This window comes from Leptinotarsa decemlineata, unplaced genomic scaffold (assembly GCF_025532065.1).
Source record: "Leptinotarsa decemlineata unplaced genomic scaffold, Ldec_3_MD MMD2_tig00001719_RagTag_RagTag, whole genome shotgun sequence".
Taxonomy (NCBI): Eukaryota; Metazoa; Arthropoda; class Insecta; order Coleoptera; family Chrysomelidae; genus Leptinotarsa; species Leptinotarsa decemlineata.
The window spans coordinates 13,707,104-13,721,779 of record NW_027412569.1 but is presented as its reverse complement, the minus strand read 5'-3'; the positions used below and the strand labels follow the sequence as shown (position 1 = coordinate 13,721,779).

The window sequence follows — 14,676 nt, the reverse complement described above, 5'->3', positions numbered from 1 at the left end:
TATGGTAATACAAATGTATTCAACACAAAAACAACAAAAATCTTCTTTGAATAATACAGTATATAATCCAATAACATCGGTTGAATTCAAAAACTTCCTGTTGGTGCTATGTTCGATAAAAATATACCCTTCACATGGAATGTTAATCCATAACACTTATATAAGATATAACAAAGATTGAAATAATAATGTCACATATTTTAGTTTTTATACAATTGTAGCAAATACAATTCTCATAAAAGGGACTGAATTTCTTTATTGAGAGTGGTGTTTGTCCAATCCAATCGGATGTTGTCCAGATGGTTATCAAAATCTACCAAGTTATTATATAATGAACCATTAAGTGCAGAAAGGCATATATTTATTGCATCATCAGAAACACTCAAATCTTCACATTGGCGGTAAGTTCCGTCAGCATATTGAGCTACTTTCAGAGCTCTTCTTCCCTTTTGGATGCTTGTATTTGTAGTATTCACCTAAAATCAAAGTCAATGGCAAAGATGGCAAATTGTGTAATTCAATTATTCAAAAGTGACAACCTTTCAACATGAAAGATTAAACAGTATTTAGGTTTGAAAAATAATAGAAACTAAACTAAAATTTATTGAAACTAACCATTGAAGAGATATATCTTCAGGCGAAACCAATTGTGGATACCAACAACTCGGTTTCAAATCAATGTTATTCCCAAATATATCTGTTTAAAATCTGTTTTTCCGTTAATCAGCTGTCACACCCCTACGAACGACAACCCTCAGAAGTCGAAACTTGTGCGAGCTAAGGATTAACGAGGTCTTACCTTTTAACGTGTGATTCCTAACACGGGTTGGACGGTAGCAAGTGAAGATCGATCGTTCAGACTAGGGCTTGAACCACCGACCAACACGGCAGTCAATTCGAGTGAGTGAACAAAGCACCCACCCCGAACCGCTTGGCTACCGACTGACTGACTGATATATGAAAGATATAATTGAATGTGTGTCTTGGTAATAGCCAGAATACTTGTTTATTAGCAAGTAGAGACACTGAGAAAAGTGAATGTACCGAATATAAGTTCAATAATGTTAAAATTACATATAAATTAGCCTCAACAGTTATCAGACTTATTGAATTTTACTCAATTTTGTGTTTGAAATGTTTTTCGTTGATTTATCAAAATAGAATAGGATAACATTTCATATATTGCACTATAGTAGAGAAAGAACTTGCGCAAATAGTACTCACAATGACAACATAGGAGTTTGTACAATTTGAAGCAATTTTATCAGAAATCCTGTTATACAACTTGTCAAAAGAATCTTCTCGAACATTTTCTGGAGCTACATAATAACCTGATATAGTTAATCCCTTCTTCGAAGCATATTCATCAATCTGAAGCAGAAAAGGTGAAGTAGAAATAGTGAAAATTATGATTCACCAGAGAAAGATACCTGCATTAGAGCTATTTCCACCATCGGTGTTAGATTTAGACAAATATGAAATAAGGGAACTGCATCCACAAATTCTATCTCTTTATTATTGTTCAAAGGAGACGTTTTTGATAAAAGTACTCCATTAACACTGCAGTGAGGGTATTTAGTAGCATGTAACACCATTTTGCAATATGCATTTTCAGTAAATTTAACGTTTGTCATTTTGAAATCCCGTTTTTTGTCACTGAATATTCCTTTAGGTCCACAAAAATCTAAGAAATAGATGATTATTTATTAACCCAATGTAACACCTTATATCTTCTTCTTCTTCTTTTCGATTCAATGGCCTCAGCAACTAAGGCTATCCGGCCAGTTGGTAACGAAAGTTGTTGTTAAATCCAAATGTGGCCACACTTAAGTGGACCCGGGGCGGGCCCATGCACACTTGGGTTGAAATTATTATCCAGGAACTTGTTAAGCACAAACACCTTAAATCACCACTGACAATTGACAGCGATTGTCATACTTTAATAGAACCACAATTCTGTGACAGAACGGCTTTAATACCAAACAACAAACACAGCGTTCTGTTTTGTGAATGTGTGTTCCTTTTTCTTTTAAAGTCGATGGTTTATGTCAGAAGATCTCGGTTTGGAGGCATCAACTAATATCACAACAAAGGCAGAAAACATCCATATACTCATATACATATTGAAAACTATAGTTGGGAAAAGAAACAAAAAAAAAATATATAGGAATTACATCAAGTACAAAAGTTACTCAATATTGATATCCTACTTGATAGTTTTTGAAAAGAAGGTGGAATATACCTTTGCCTCTGAACTGCATTCAGTATTGACCAAAATTGAAAGGAATTGACTCAAAAAATATTTTTCTCTCAAAAATTTTTACAATTTCAAATGTATACATAACTTTAAGTAGATGTTAACGACAAGTTATATGACATAGTTTACCTCATTGCCCAGAACTACGTCATGTAGGAATTACTTAGTTGCAAATTCTGCCGAATACAGAATGAGCCAACAAAAGAGCTGTCGGACTCTTGAGCTACAAGAATTATCCGTGCTCTTGGTAGGTCGTTTTGGAAACAGGTGAGTGGGACATATAAAAATATCCTTCATTTAGAAAATTCATCACATTTTCCTCAGAGAATTTTGTCTTTTTTTTTAACGATCCCTGTGATGCAACAATATTTTTTATAAGTGTTTGGTTGACTTCTCTACAACTAAATTTATCTAAAATATTTTAGAGGTTGACGTAAATATCACTAATTCATTTGATATGTCATTTGTATTGGAAATTTATCGTTCTCGTCAATACAGGAACGGAGAATAAAATTTTGAAAATAGTTCCGAAAAAAAATCAGATTTTACTTATCTACACGCTCTTAGTGAATGCTGGAAGTTGACAGTATGTCTTTCTGACAGTTTCATTATCAAACGGAAAATCCTCCCGCTGCAAAAAGTATGTTTCAATTTATCAATTATCGCGATAATTTCGCTAATTCAACATTACTTTCGCCTAGAAACTATTAAAATATTATTTTCTGATTATTAGATTGAATTTCTATGTACATTGTAATTATTGAAACGAAATGAGTGTCTTGAAAAAATATATTTGAAATAAATTTTTCATACTTTATTTATTTTTGAATAACTGGTCCACGACACCGAACTGATCGAACTGGTGCAAATATTCCCAATAACACAATACCCATAATTTTTATAGTTCTGTGATTGAAGTTAATTTCTGACAGTTTTGTCATTTACCGTTGTCCTGTGTCACTGCAATACAAATAAGTTCTGATTAAATGAGTAAAGTGCCAATCTAGAAGAATACTAGAAAGTGAATCTAGAATATTTTGGAAGATTAAGGGATAAACGTATTCGCTCTCATTTATTTGAGAATTCACAGATTAGGTGAGTACCAGTTAGGTACTTTTTTGTCAAGACAATAATTGATGTCATGATATCAATATTTCACAATTTTTACCTTGTAGGTAAACGATCATGTCTGATTATCCATGAATCATTATATTTTTTTTTATCTTAGGTATTTCCCTTAACTATTTCGGACTGGTAGTTATATTAAAACAAAATTAATTTGAATCAAAAATCAATTTAATTTTATCGCATTTTTCCTGATATTTCAGATGGGAGTTGTAGGTAATGAAACTCTAATTTTCATAAATATTGTGTAGGTGTTCTGTTTTGGTTTTCACAACTTTAGCCTTGTTTATAACATGCAGCCAGGGGCGGATAGCTAACGCCGTTAAGGCTGTTTGGCTTCATCAGAATTTTTTAAGATGTTTTTCACAAGTTGTCTGTAACTTTCCAGTAATTCCACTAATTTTTTAACACTAGTTTTCGCGCTGGTTTGTAATGTTAACATGATAAGGTCAATACATACCCTTTAGGCCACTGTACGCAGAGATACTTTCATAAGGGCAGTAATGACTCTAACCAACACTTTTCTAAATTTCTACTGAAACATTTGCAAAAAAATGTCTCGGTCACATAAACTAGTCAGCGCATTTCAATACTCAATGTCGAACATCATGGACATGATAAATATAACTGAATATAATAAACCGAAATGATAGAGAACATGTTAATTAAGACATTCGTATACTGAAACAGCTGTGTGCATTCGCATCTGGAATTTTTATGACACTCCTCATTCATATACATCGTAGTCTACTTTGTTTATTTTTCCAATATTAACTCAGCCTTTTAATTGTTCGATTTTTTATCAGTTTTAGGTGATCATCATGTCACAGTGGAATAGTGGGCCTTATGGTCAAGGTAAGCTGAATCATGATATGATTTTAATAATATGTAAAGTTGGGACACAAAAAGAGTACACAAGAGTACACAAGTACACAAGAGTCATAAATTTGTACATTTGACAAAATAATGAAAACAACTATTTTCGTCGTGTGAAAGAATTGAAATCGTAGAAACTTTTTTCAGTAAACAATACGCAAACAATATAAACTGAAACAATAGTAATGTCATCAACTAACTTCAAAGTGTTAGAAAATACCGACGATTTATGTTTGTATAGCTATTCTTTTACATGTAAAGAATGATTAAATGCAAACATTAAGTTTTTTGTCTTCTCTTTTCACTTGTAGTGAAAAAGTCATTCCAGTAGTAAGATTGATTGAGAAAGACTTTCTCAAAGTTTCAAGAGTCATAAAGAAGAAAATAAATTTTAAAGAGAAAATTGTTATCTACTTTCACATTGTGACAGTAACCTCTGTAACTTTGAACTGTAGTAGTGTTGTGAAGAAATCTGGATGAACAGTTGGTATTTGCTTTTGTGCTGTCTCCTAGCTTAGAGGAATACCATTATGTTAGTTTTCTCTGAATGAGAAGGCAGGTCTTCAGGATTTGCATAAACATTTCTTTCTTGTTTAAGTTTTTTGGGTAGTTCATCCAATTGAACTTGGAATATAATGGTTGTAATGTTATTAGTGTTTTATTCTTATTCACATTACATGTGTATTTCCAAAATACCAAAACCAGAGATTAAATATCACAAATAGCGGTACTCAGGACGCAAACAATTTTTTTTTTAATAATGGACTCACTCTGCACCAGAACTAAAACTATTGTTTACTCAATTCCTGAAAAATATCAACAAAATTTATTTGCCATGAAATATTGAACTGAATGTAAGCAATACCTTTTACTGAGTATTTATTAAAGGCAAATTTTATTTTGGGCAAAAAATCTTTTTGGCTTTCTACTTTTCTATCAAAAAAACTTTTTCTCTAACTAACCAGTCTCCCCCAAAAATATTCCCTATTCAATTCAAATATTATCTTCTTTGTCTGATAGATCCTAATCAAGCATATTATGCTGGTCAGCCGGGATACCCTCCTCAACAACCAGGGTACCCTCCTCAACAACCAGGATATCCCCCGCAGGGTGGCTACCCTCCTCAAGGCGGCATGCCTCCACCAAGTGGCTACCCACCTGCCCCAGGATTCCAGCAACCTCCTCCTTATGGAGGACAAAGTGACCCTTACAGTGCAGGTGAACAAGTACCCTTCTATGATAGTAGTGCCGGTTTGTTTCCATTTATTTATTTTTCTGCTTCACAATGATGTAGCAAAAGTATATGGCAACATTTGGAGATATTCGATTATATCTGAGTTCGCTTAGCTTAATGAGTCGGAGAAAACTTTTTTCAGAAGTTTCAAAAACAGCATGCATGTTTCATGGTACAAAAAACATCTTTTTTGCAACATCCTGTAGATCTGTCTCATCATTGGTATCAGGCACCACAGGTATCCACCGTACTTCAGAAACTCAAATAGCAACGTATGGTTAAGCTGAATTTCTTTTACAAATAACCTGAGCATCGCGATTAAAAATTTTACCTTTGAAAAAGTTGTAGATTTGTACAAATTCATAAAAGTTTATTAGTTCTTTCATATAACTAGATAATGTACATTGAAAAGTCGGCCTTTCTGTGGTGGAAAATATGTTTTATTTGGAGCACCGACAGGATTATTTAAATATCGTTATATTGTTCAAGCAACAGTTCATTGTGAACGTCATGCGTTTTCATGTTGCCAGTTCCATCACATATCATCATACAATAATATATACCTACAAGGAAAATATTTTCCATTTCCTAATATATAAGTATTTTGCTAAGAAGAGTTGAAAACTAAAAATGTAATAAAAAACTTTCTGCCCCAGTGATATAATGTTATTATCTCTTTTGAGTCTAAATTTCATTTTCTATTGAAGGTAAATTGTCGTTTTATATAAACCAATTTAATCATCACCTCATATATAACTGTCAGCATCACTTAATTTGATGAAGAAAGAGGACAATATAAAAAATATCTTGAAACCAAATTGGACATTATTATAAACAATATTTAACACTTTTGAGTACATTTTACTGGATTGTATTCATCAATCCAATTGCTAATAAATATCCACCAGGATGGTCATATTCAAAAATTGATGTTTCTTGCATACTTGCGGTATGTTTGAAATCTATATCAATAATTGCTTAAGTTGTATATATTGGGTATGGTTTTAAACATCATTCATATTACCCAAGAGAAGTTTATTGTTGGAATTCTATTGCTCATTTAATTTTGAGTTATCTGAAGATGATTCATAATACCTATTAATTGATACAAATGAAGTTTATCTGCCTCAGAACACTGATATTGCTGGTGTAATGTAATTAGAATTTTTGTCTATAATTAATGAAACAACTGCTTTGTTTGTCTTGCTTATTATTTTACTTTTTCTTATCTTGATCTGTTTATAAATTAAACTTGGTGATAGAAAATGTCCAACATGCTAGAATTCCAATTCATTGTTAAATGGATAGTCTTTTACTTATCTGAAACATTATGCAATTGGAAGTATATTCTTTATCAGCAACAAGACTGTTCACCACTTCAATTATCTGCACATTAAGCACCTTTCGATGAACCACTACTAATAAAAGTCTCAGAATTGAATAAAAAACGATTTATGAATGTTCCTTCCTCATCCAATTGTCGAAAGTAGGCATTGGACCCCCAATGTCTTTTTCTCTAAGTCGGAGATTTTTATTCAAATTGGTTCTCATATCAATAACTCTATTTTGATTATGCAAATTAATTCACCACTCTCATCTTTGGAAACGAACCTTTTTCTTCATCAACTCTTTTCTAACAAAGAGTTATTAAACAATTGAATCAATTGTACTACTGACTAGTTAAGGTAATACCCAAAAATATATACAGGGTCATGCGGGCGTGTATGTTTCATTATGTAGAGGACTTTTTCTCAATGTTTTTGGTTTTTAAGGCATCTGAATGTTAGGTTGTTGTGTTTCTGTGCTGTTTCATTTGGTATAAAAGTAGATATTTTGAATAGAAATTCAAAATATTCACCTCTCACTACATTTCTGCACAGTATGCAGGGGTGGCCGACTTGATTAGACATACGATCTACTGTTTACTAACGAGACCCTGTGCGATCTACCACTCACATACTTCTTGAAATCTTAAATCAAACAGCATTGTGTTCAGTACACAGTCACAAAATATTTTTATTGAACAGTCTAAGGAGTTCCTTTTCGTATCACAGAGATTGTTTGCTTAAATTTACTTGATACTTTGGAATGGAAGTCTGAGTTGATGATGTTTAATCAACATTTATAGGTCCTATCTGTATATTAGTGTGAGTATTGCGTCGCAGTATCTTCCACTAGTTTAGTATAATCAGGTTTGTAGTTGGAAATTGCCAACCTTAAAGAATCCAATGTATGAGCGTCTGTCAAGCGAGAACGGTGTTTATTTTTTGTTTGTTTTAAGTAGGAAAATGCTGACTCACATAAATATGTTGAACAAAACACGAATGAAGTTGTTCAACACATTTCTTCAAATTTGGATATTTTTCGTTGGAAACTAATGCCCAGAAATGTTGACCTGAGGATGACCTTGCTTTTGGGAATATGTCGCAGCACAGAGTAATAATTTCGTTTTGTAACATCATGTGCTCCATTTATTTATTTATTTATTTATTCATTTGACACTTTGGTACATTGAGTACATGTGCTAAGTCATATTTAAAAAACAAAAATAAAACTACAGAAGTTGAACAATACAAAAACAATAAATATGGTTCACGTCCACAAACTTTCACAACATAGAAGTATTATATAAAAAATCGGAGAAGCTCTAGCAAATACTCTCAAAATGTCATGAAAAAGTGTCGTGCAAGAATTCCTCAAAACTGTAGTAACACTTCTGTAAGAGAAGTTTCTTCACCTCAATTTTAAAAAGTTTATCTGACTCGATTTTCCTAATAGATGCCGGCAAGTTATTATAACAGTTTGTTGTATTAAATAGTGGGGAGCATCTAAAGTGAGCCGTTTTGTGTGAGGGGGTTCTTAACAGTTTCCCATGACGGGTGTCTCTACCATGTATATCCGCATTTGTGACAAATTCAGTTATATTGTTACGGGCAAAAGTGACACACTTCAAGATAAATAAAGAAGGTGCCGTCAATAGGCCCTCTCTTAAGAAAATTGGTCTACAACTATCTCGAAAATCTATATTAAAAATTAGTCTCAGCAATCTTTTCTGAGCAACAAAAACTCGTGGAAATTCCCTTGCACATCCCCAAGAAATGATATTAAAGCTGATGTGAGAATAAGCCATAGAAAAATAGACATTCATCAATCCAAAATTATCTAGAGTGTTTTTCAATTGTTTGATTGAGTAATATGCGGAATTGAGTTTGTTGCAGACCTTCTGAATATGACCGCTCCAGGTCAAATTTTCGTCTAAAGACGTTCCTAAAAACAAGACTTCGCTGGAAGATCGAATACCATTTATTGTGGAAGAGTCACTGCTGAAATTTTTCCTAATGAATGATTTCATTGAAACAGATTTAGATTTATTCAGAATAAGTTTGTTACGTTGACACCAAGCACTGAATTTATCTATTATTTTATTTATTTTGTCTGACAACTCAACTTCGTTTTTGTCGGCCACAGTAATTGCAGTGTCATCCGCAAACATGGTTATGTGACACTCAGAAAAAAATTCAGACAGGTCATTTATGAAATTGAGGAACAACAATGGTCCCGGGACAGAACCTTGAGGCACTCCTAGTTTTACATCTTTGGGACTTGATAAAATTCCATTGCAGCTAACTATTAGACTACGGTTTTCCATATATGATTTCACCCAGTTCAATAGATTATTTGGGAAACCTAGGCCTGCAAGTTTAATTATAAGAAATTCGGAAGAAATTGTATCAAATGCTTTTGACAAATCGAAAGAAAGTGTTACAACTAGTTTATTCGAGTCAACCTGTGTATAAATGAAATTTAATAAATGGTATGAAGCTGATTCAATTGATTTGTTCTTCCTGAAGCCATATTGGTTATTACTAAAAAGATTATTTTGAGATCCATGTAATTCAGAATTCTGTTACTAACAACTTTCTCAAACAGTTTAGAGAGGGAACAAAGTAAAGATATCTGTCTGTAGTTGTCTACTTCAGTTTTGTCGCCTTTTTTATATAGAGGAAATATGAGAGCCGTTTTAAATACATTTGGAAAACAACCTACAAAAAATGACTGATTCATCAAAAACAATAGTGGCTCGATTATAAGGTCTACAATTTTTTTCACAGTAACTATTGAGATACCATCAGTACCTGCGGAGCTTTTATTTGCCATTGTTTCCAGAGTACCTAGAATTTCTGTCTTTGTCTTTGAATTATATCTGCGAATTTTGTAGCCAATTCATAGATATCACTATGATCAATGGAAATTGTAGGTGGGATGTTTTTTCATATGATCCTTGATGTTTACAAATTGTTCAAATGTTTTCTTCTCTATGTCAACTATCATAGACGCTGTTTGACTTTGTCTGACTTTGTCTGGTCTATTTATTTATATTTTTTGCCTTGCCACGATCGACTGGACTAATGGTCGCGATCGACCGGTCGATCGCGATCGACCGGTTGGCCACCCCTGATCTAGTGAATACTGCTTACCACCCAAGAAAACAACTACCCTTCTTCCAATTACCACTAAGGAAATTTGATTATTTCCAACTGACAGTTGTTGTTAATTATAAAGAATATAATAGCTTCACAGGAAAATTATTGAAAATAGATTGAACCTCCAACTCCAAAACATTGTTGCAAATGAGGCACCACTTGATTATTCCCTTATACAATTTGAGGATTAGATCTCGCCCTGACGAAGGGATAAAAAGTGACAAGGTTAAAAATTGAACCAAAAGTATTCCCCTTAAATTAAGCAATGTGTCTGAGAGATATTCTTTTTTTTACGCTTACTGTGAGAAGTCAGCTTTGTTTTGTTTTCAAAGGACCACCCTGTATATAATAATAATAATCTTCATTAATCCCACGTAACTTGGCGAAGGATAGCAGTACCCTAGTATTATTTTATGAGAATGTTATCGTACAAATTATAGCTGTATGTGAAAAGCTCTGAAATAACTTTAAAAATTATTATTTTAAAGGAACCTACGGAGGAGCTGGCTACGAGGATCCCGAGGTGAAAGGATTCGGCTTCAGCGACCAGACAATTCGAAGAGGATTCATAAGAAAAGTGTACTCGATCCTTGCCGTTCAGCTTGTGATAACCTTGGCATTCATTTGTTGGCTGCTCTATCACGTTCCCAGTCAGAAATACGTCCAAAACAATCCGGCGTTCTTCTACGTTTCTCTTGCTACAGTGTTTGTTACCTTAATATGCTTGGCTTGCTGTGGCGAAATTCGCAGAAAGGCTCCTATGAATTTCATATTTCTGCTCATATTCACCGTGGCTGAATCTTTCATGCTGGCGACTGCAGCTTCAACCTACAAGGCTGATGCTGTCGCAATGGCTGTCGGCATTACGGCCGCCGTTTGCTTCGGGTTGACTTTGTTTGCATTCCAAACGAAGTGGGATTTCACCATGATGGGGGGAATTCTCTTTGTGGCAGTTTTGATTCTTTTCATTTTTGGCATCGTCGCCATCTTCTTCCACAACAAGATAGTGCAAATGGTGTACGCTTCTTTGGGAGCGTTAATATTCTCGGTGTATCTGGTCTACGACACTCAGCTGATGATGGGCGGCAAGCATAAGTATTCCATCTCTCCGGAGGAGTACATTTTTGCAGCCATCAATCTGTATGTTGATGTCATCAATATTTTCATGTACATATTGGCAATAATAGGCCATTCCAGAGATTAAGGTTTCTGGAGCTCGGTTTTGTTTTTTGTTTAGACACTACAGATAATTCTGCTAGGAATACTCACTCACTATGGTCCTTGGTTATATCAATTTATTGGGAAATCACTGATAATATCACATTACATTTTTTACATTTTCAATCCAATGATGTAATAGAATTGAAAAGAAATAACCGTTTGACTGATGTTGTACATTTTTACGTTGAACATGTACTTGAATTCAAGAATGAACAGTACCGACAACTTGGCAACAATATAAGGTAATAAAAAGTAGGGTGAATCTAAGAATATGAAATTAAAGAGTCACAATTAAAGAAAACAAAATCCGGATTTTGTTTTCTCTATTTCTACTCCACTCCAAAAACATATTGTAACAAGAAATGCATGCCTCTTGGATACCATTTTATTCTTCCATCAAAAAACTGTCTGCTTCTAATCTAGTTTAGATAAGACAATATATAATGATACTTGAAAATTTTGACCTTTTCTCTTGGAAGAGTTTTTCATTAACGTGTTGTTACTAACATTCTTGACACTGTCTTTGTAATTGTTAGGGACATCTGAGTTTGTCTTTTTGCTTTTCAAAGTTCCCCGCACTGTTTGTGGGGAACTCTGTCTTTATTTATTTCCAACTATATAACTCGAATAAGTCTCCCAAAAAATTTATTAGAGTTTCATTAAACTTTGCGATACTGAGTGGTCTCTTATAGAAAAAATGTTAGGGGACGATTTAGAAAAATCAGTGGAGAGAATATATTCATAAACCTCTAACAAGTTACACTTCAGTTAGAAATTAACTGTCCTAATCTGTGCAGTTCAGGCGGCGTTATACCTTTTTGCAGTTATGAAACTTTTGAATCTGATTTTCCTTGATTTGATAGGACCTCCCTAGTAGTCATGCCTTGCTTTTAAGTAACATATGCTCTAGTAGAATTTTCTGTAGTTTGTATCGTATACATTAATATAAATATGTTTTTTTGATGTTCTTTGTTGTTGTTCGAAATATATTACACTAGTTATTGTGCTAGGAATTTGTTTATATAACTTGGAAAGGTGAGTCACTTTATGATAGCTGCAAGATTGTTTTTCAATCAACAGAATGAAAAGTTTTATTTCGGTACATGAACCTACTTACCATAATTTTTTTTTGTTTTTTTTTTCAATTGATTGACAATTGACTTCAGTCGTACAATAGTTTTCGTGACATTTTGAAGTAGTTAAATTTGAGAGGATATTTTTTTGTTTTTATCCACAAATACATTTATTGTAAAGCAAATAATTTCAACATATCAAATTTGCAATAATTTTAATCATTTCCGAATTCATCAGATCATCAAGTGAAAAAGTGTTAACACGGAGGTGAATTTTGAGTTAATTTTGCCCCTAACCGAAGGTTTGGATGTATTTGGAAAACTTAAGGCTCAATTGGACTGGAGAATTGTCAATTTTCAACTGTGAATCTTATTTTGAACTCAAAAATGCCTAACTGCACTAGACTTAGATAACTTGTTCTTTAGGTTTATAACTTTACAGTCTAACGATTTTTATTTATCAATTTGAAGACAATAAACAACAATTCTTTTCAAACCTTTGAATTATTCATATAAAATGTCTCGATTTGTATATCATTTTAATCAATTGTATGTTAATATTTTGTGTAGTACTGAACTTGGAAACTGGTAAAGGAAATTGTTTGTTTGGCATTACCAATAAGACTACTCAAATTAACCAAAGAGCAGATATACTTTTAATATATAAGCAGTAACTAAATTATGTTCCGGGATATCTGCCATTACAGTAATCTCGCTTGTTAATTAATATGTAGGATATCATGGAACTGAATTGTGTTGCTGAACACAGTTTTTCATACTGTTTGTCTACTTGGGTTGGTTTATTTGTTGTTTGACACAAGAATGTGATATTCGGTGGGACTGACCGTAAGAGAAATTATTCACTCACAACTATTTACAATAATGCTTGATTATAAGTCATTTAAATTTGCAGATAAGATGTAGATATAAAAAGATGAGAATATGTTAAATGTTTACAGTATTTTGAGTATTTATGAATCTGAAATGTATACTTATGTAGGATCATATAACATTCAAATAAAAATTATTCAAAAAGTTTATTGGCGTTTCATCTGCTAACTTGCATTTCCTCAGCTTCTATTCATGATGTCCAATTAATCCCCAGTCTAAAATAATTTGAATGTACAGCTGGGTAGATGAAAGAATACACATGCCAATACATTTGTGCCTCTATAGTAACACGCTGATAATTCACCTTTGTAAAGCTTTCTCTTTTTAATGTATCAATCATTCAAACAATCACTATTTTGTCTCCCTTTTCCACTTGTAAAAGAAAAGGATGCTAAAGTGTTTTTTAACTTATTTTATTGATGATGCATGTGTATTGTTTCTCGACCCAAGTGTATTTGTAATTCTCAACTAACACAAGACACTTTCGAAAGTAAGAGTATATTTTTTAAAGGAACACATTGAATAAAGTGTCTACTACATTGCAAAGTGTTGGAGTTGGAGGAATTTCCTCTGATGAAGTATTTAATGCTTTGCTAGCTTGTTCTGATGAAAATATCAATATTGCAATACAATTTTCAAGGTTATCCAATATTTGATAAGAGAATAAACTTCATGTTTCTGATATAAAAGTAATGATCATCACAACAAGGTACAAATTCAACAAATTAACACTTTATCCTAATTGCTGTGTATAAAGCAATAAATAAAGCCACATTCTCTTCGATGGATGTCCATCTCTTAGAAATTATTCCACTCAAGTTGAATGATTTCTTCAATCTTGAATGGAAAGACTTTGTACAGTCATAGAAAAAGGATGGTAATCTAGTCGCGTGAAATGGCCATAACAGCAGTTTCTTGTCTAATCAAGATGAGCCACCACTTTCTAGACTCACCCTATAACACAGCCAAATAACTGATTTCACTGGAATTTACGTATTAGTCACCCTGTGTACAACTTGATGCTGGATAGCTAAATGGAAGTAGGTCAATTTTCTTTCTCCTTATATGGTAACAATTTCAGATTAATCTGGTATACTCATATAAGGCATGTTATGCAAGACAGCTTGTTATATTTGCCATTTATTTCTCTCTCCACGAATATAATATTCAATTGAACCTCACTTTATATTAAGAAGGGGCAATTCTCATTTTTCTGAAGTAAAACAAAATGGATTTGGACATTGTGTCTAGTACCCCGGGTCCGGAAAAACAATAAATGAGCCGTTGCAAGTTCTACAATGATAATTATAAATATTTAGATTGAGAAGTCTTTATCAAATTTTAATCGGCGAATATCGTACTCTGTTTTGACATATCCCACTTGATAACTATATCGAATACAGAATAAAATCTATTATCTCCGCACAGCCAACTGAAGTTGACGTTACATTTCGTTACCTGTTGGCTTGAGAAAGTGATCGCTAAAGTTAGATAAGTTTATTCAACGCTGTTTAT

General features: G+C 33.1%; 2 protein-coding genes across 5 annotated transcripts; one reads left to right on the top strand and one right to left on the bottom strand.

Annotated features, from left to right (window-relative positions):
• Positions 1–1,741, bottom strand: EMC8-9 (ER membrane protein complex subunit 8/9). Its single transcript, XM_023173430.2, has 3 exons — positions 1,431–1,741; positions 1,225–1,371; positions 1–476 (listed from the first exon to the last, which is right to left on the bottom strand). Exons 1-3 carry the CDS (start codon positions 1,632–1,634, stop codon positions 234–236), a joined length of 594 nt encoding a protein of 197 aa, XP_023029198.2. The 5' UTR covers positions 1,635–1,741; the 3' UTR covers positions 1–233.
• A 1,456-nt stretch (positions 1,742–3,197) lies between these two features.
• Positions 3,198–13,308, top strand: LOC111517325 (protein lifeguard 1). Of its 4 annotated transcripts, none has more exons than XM_023173433.2 (4): positions 3,198–3,352; positions 4,189–4,237; positions 5,279–5,476; positions 10,465–13,308. In XM_023173433.2, the coding sequence occupies exons 2-4, from the start codon at positions 4,204–4,206 to the stop codon at positions 11,178–11,180; spliced, it is 948 nt and encodes a 315-aa protein (XP_023029201.2). In that variant the 5' UTR covers positions 3,198–3,352; positions 4,189–4,203; the 3' UTR covers positions 11,181–13,308. The 4 variants fall into 4 exon arrangements, with proteins under 4 accessions (XP_023029201.2, XP_023029200.2, XP_074032653.1 ...); XM_023173432.2 differs by having other exon boundaries at positions 5,279–5,509; XM_074176551.1 differs by lacking the exon at positions 3,198–3,352 and adding an exon at positions 3,574–3,598 and having other exon boundaries at positions 5,279–5,509.
• Positions 13,309–14,676: the final 1,368 nt, after the last annotated feature.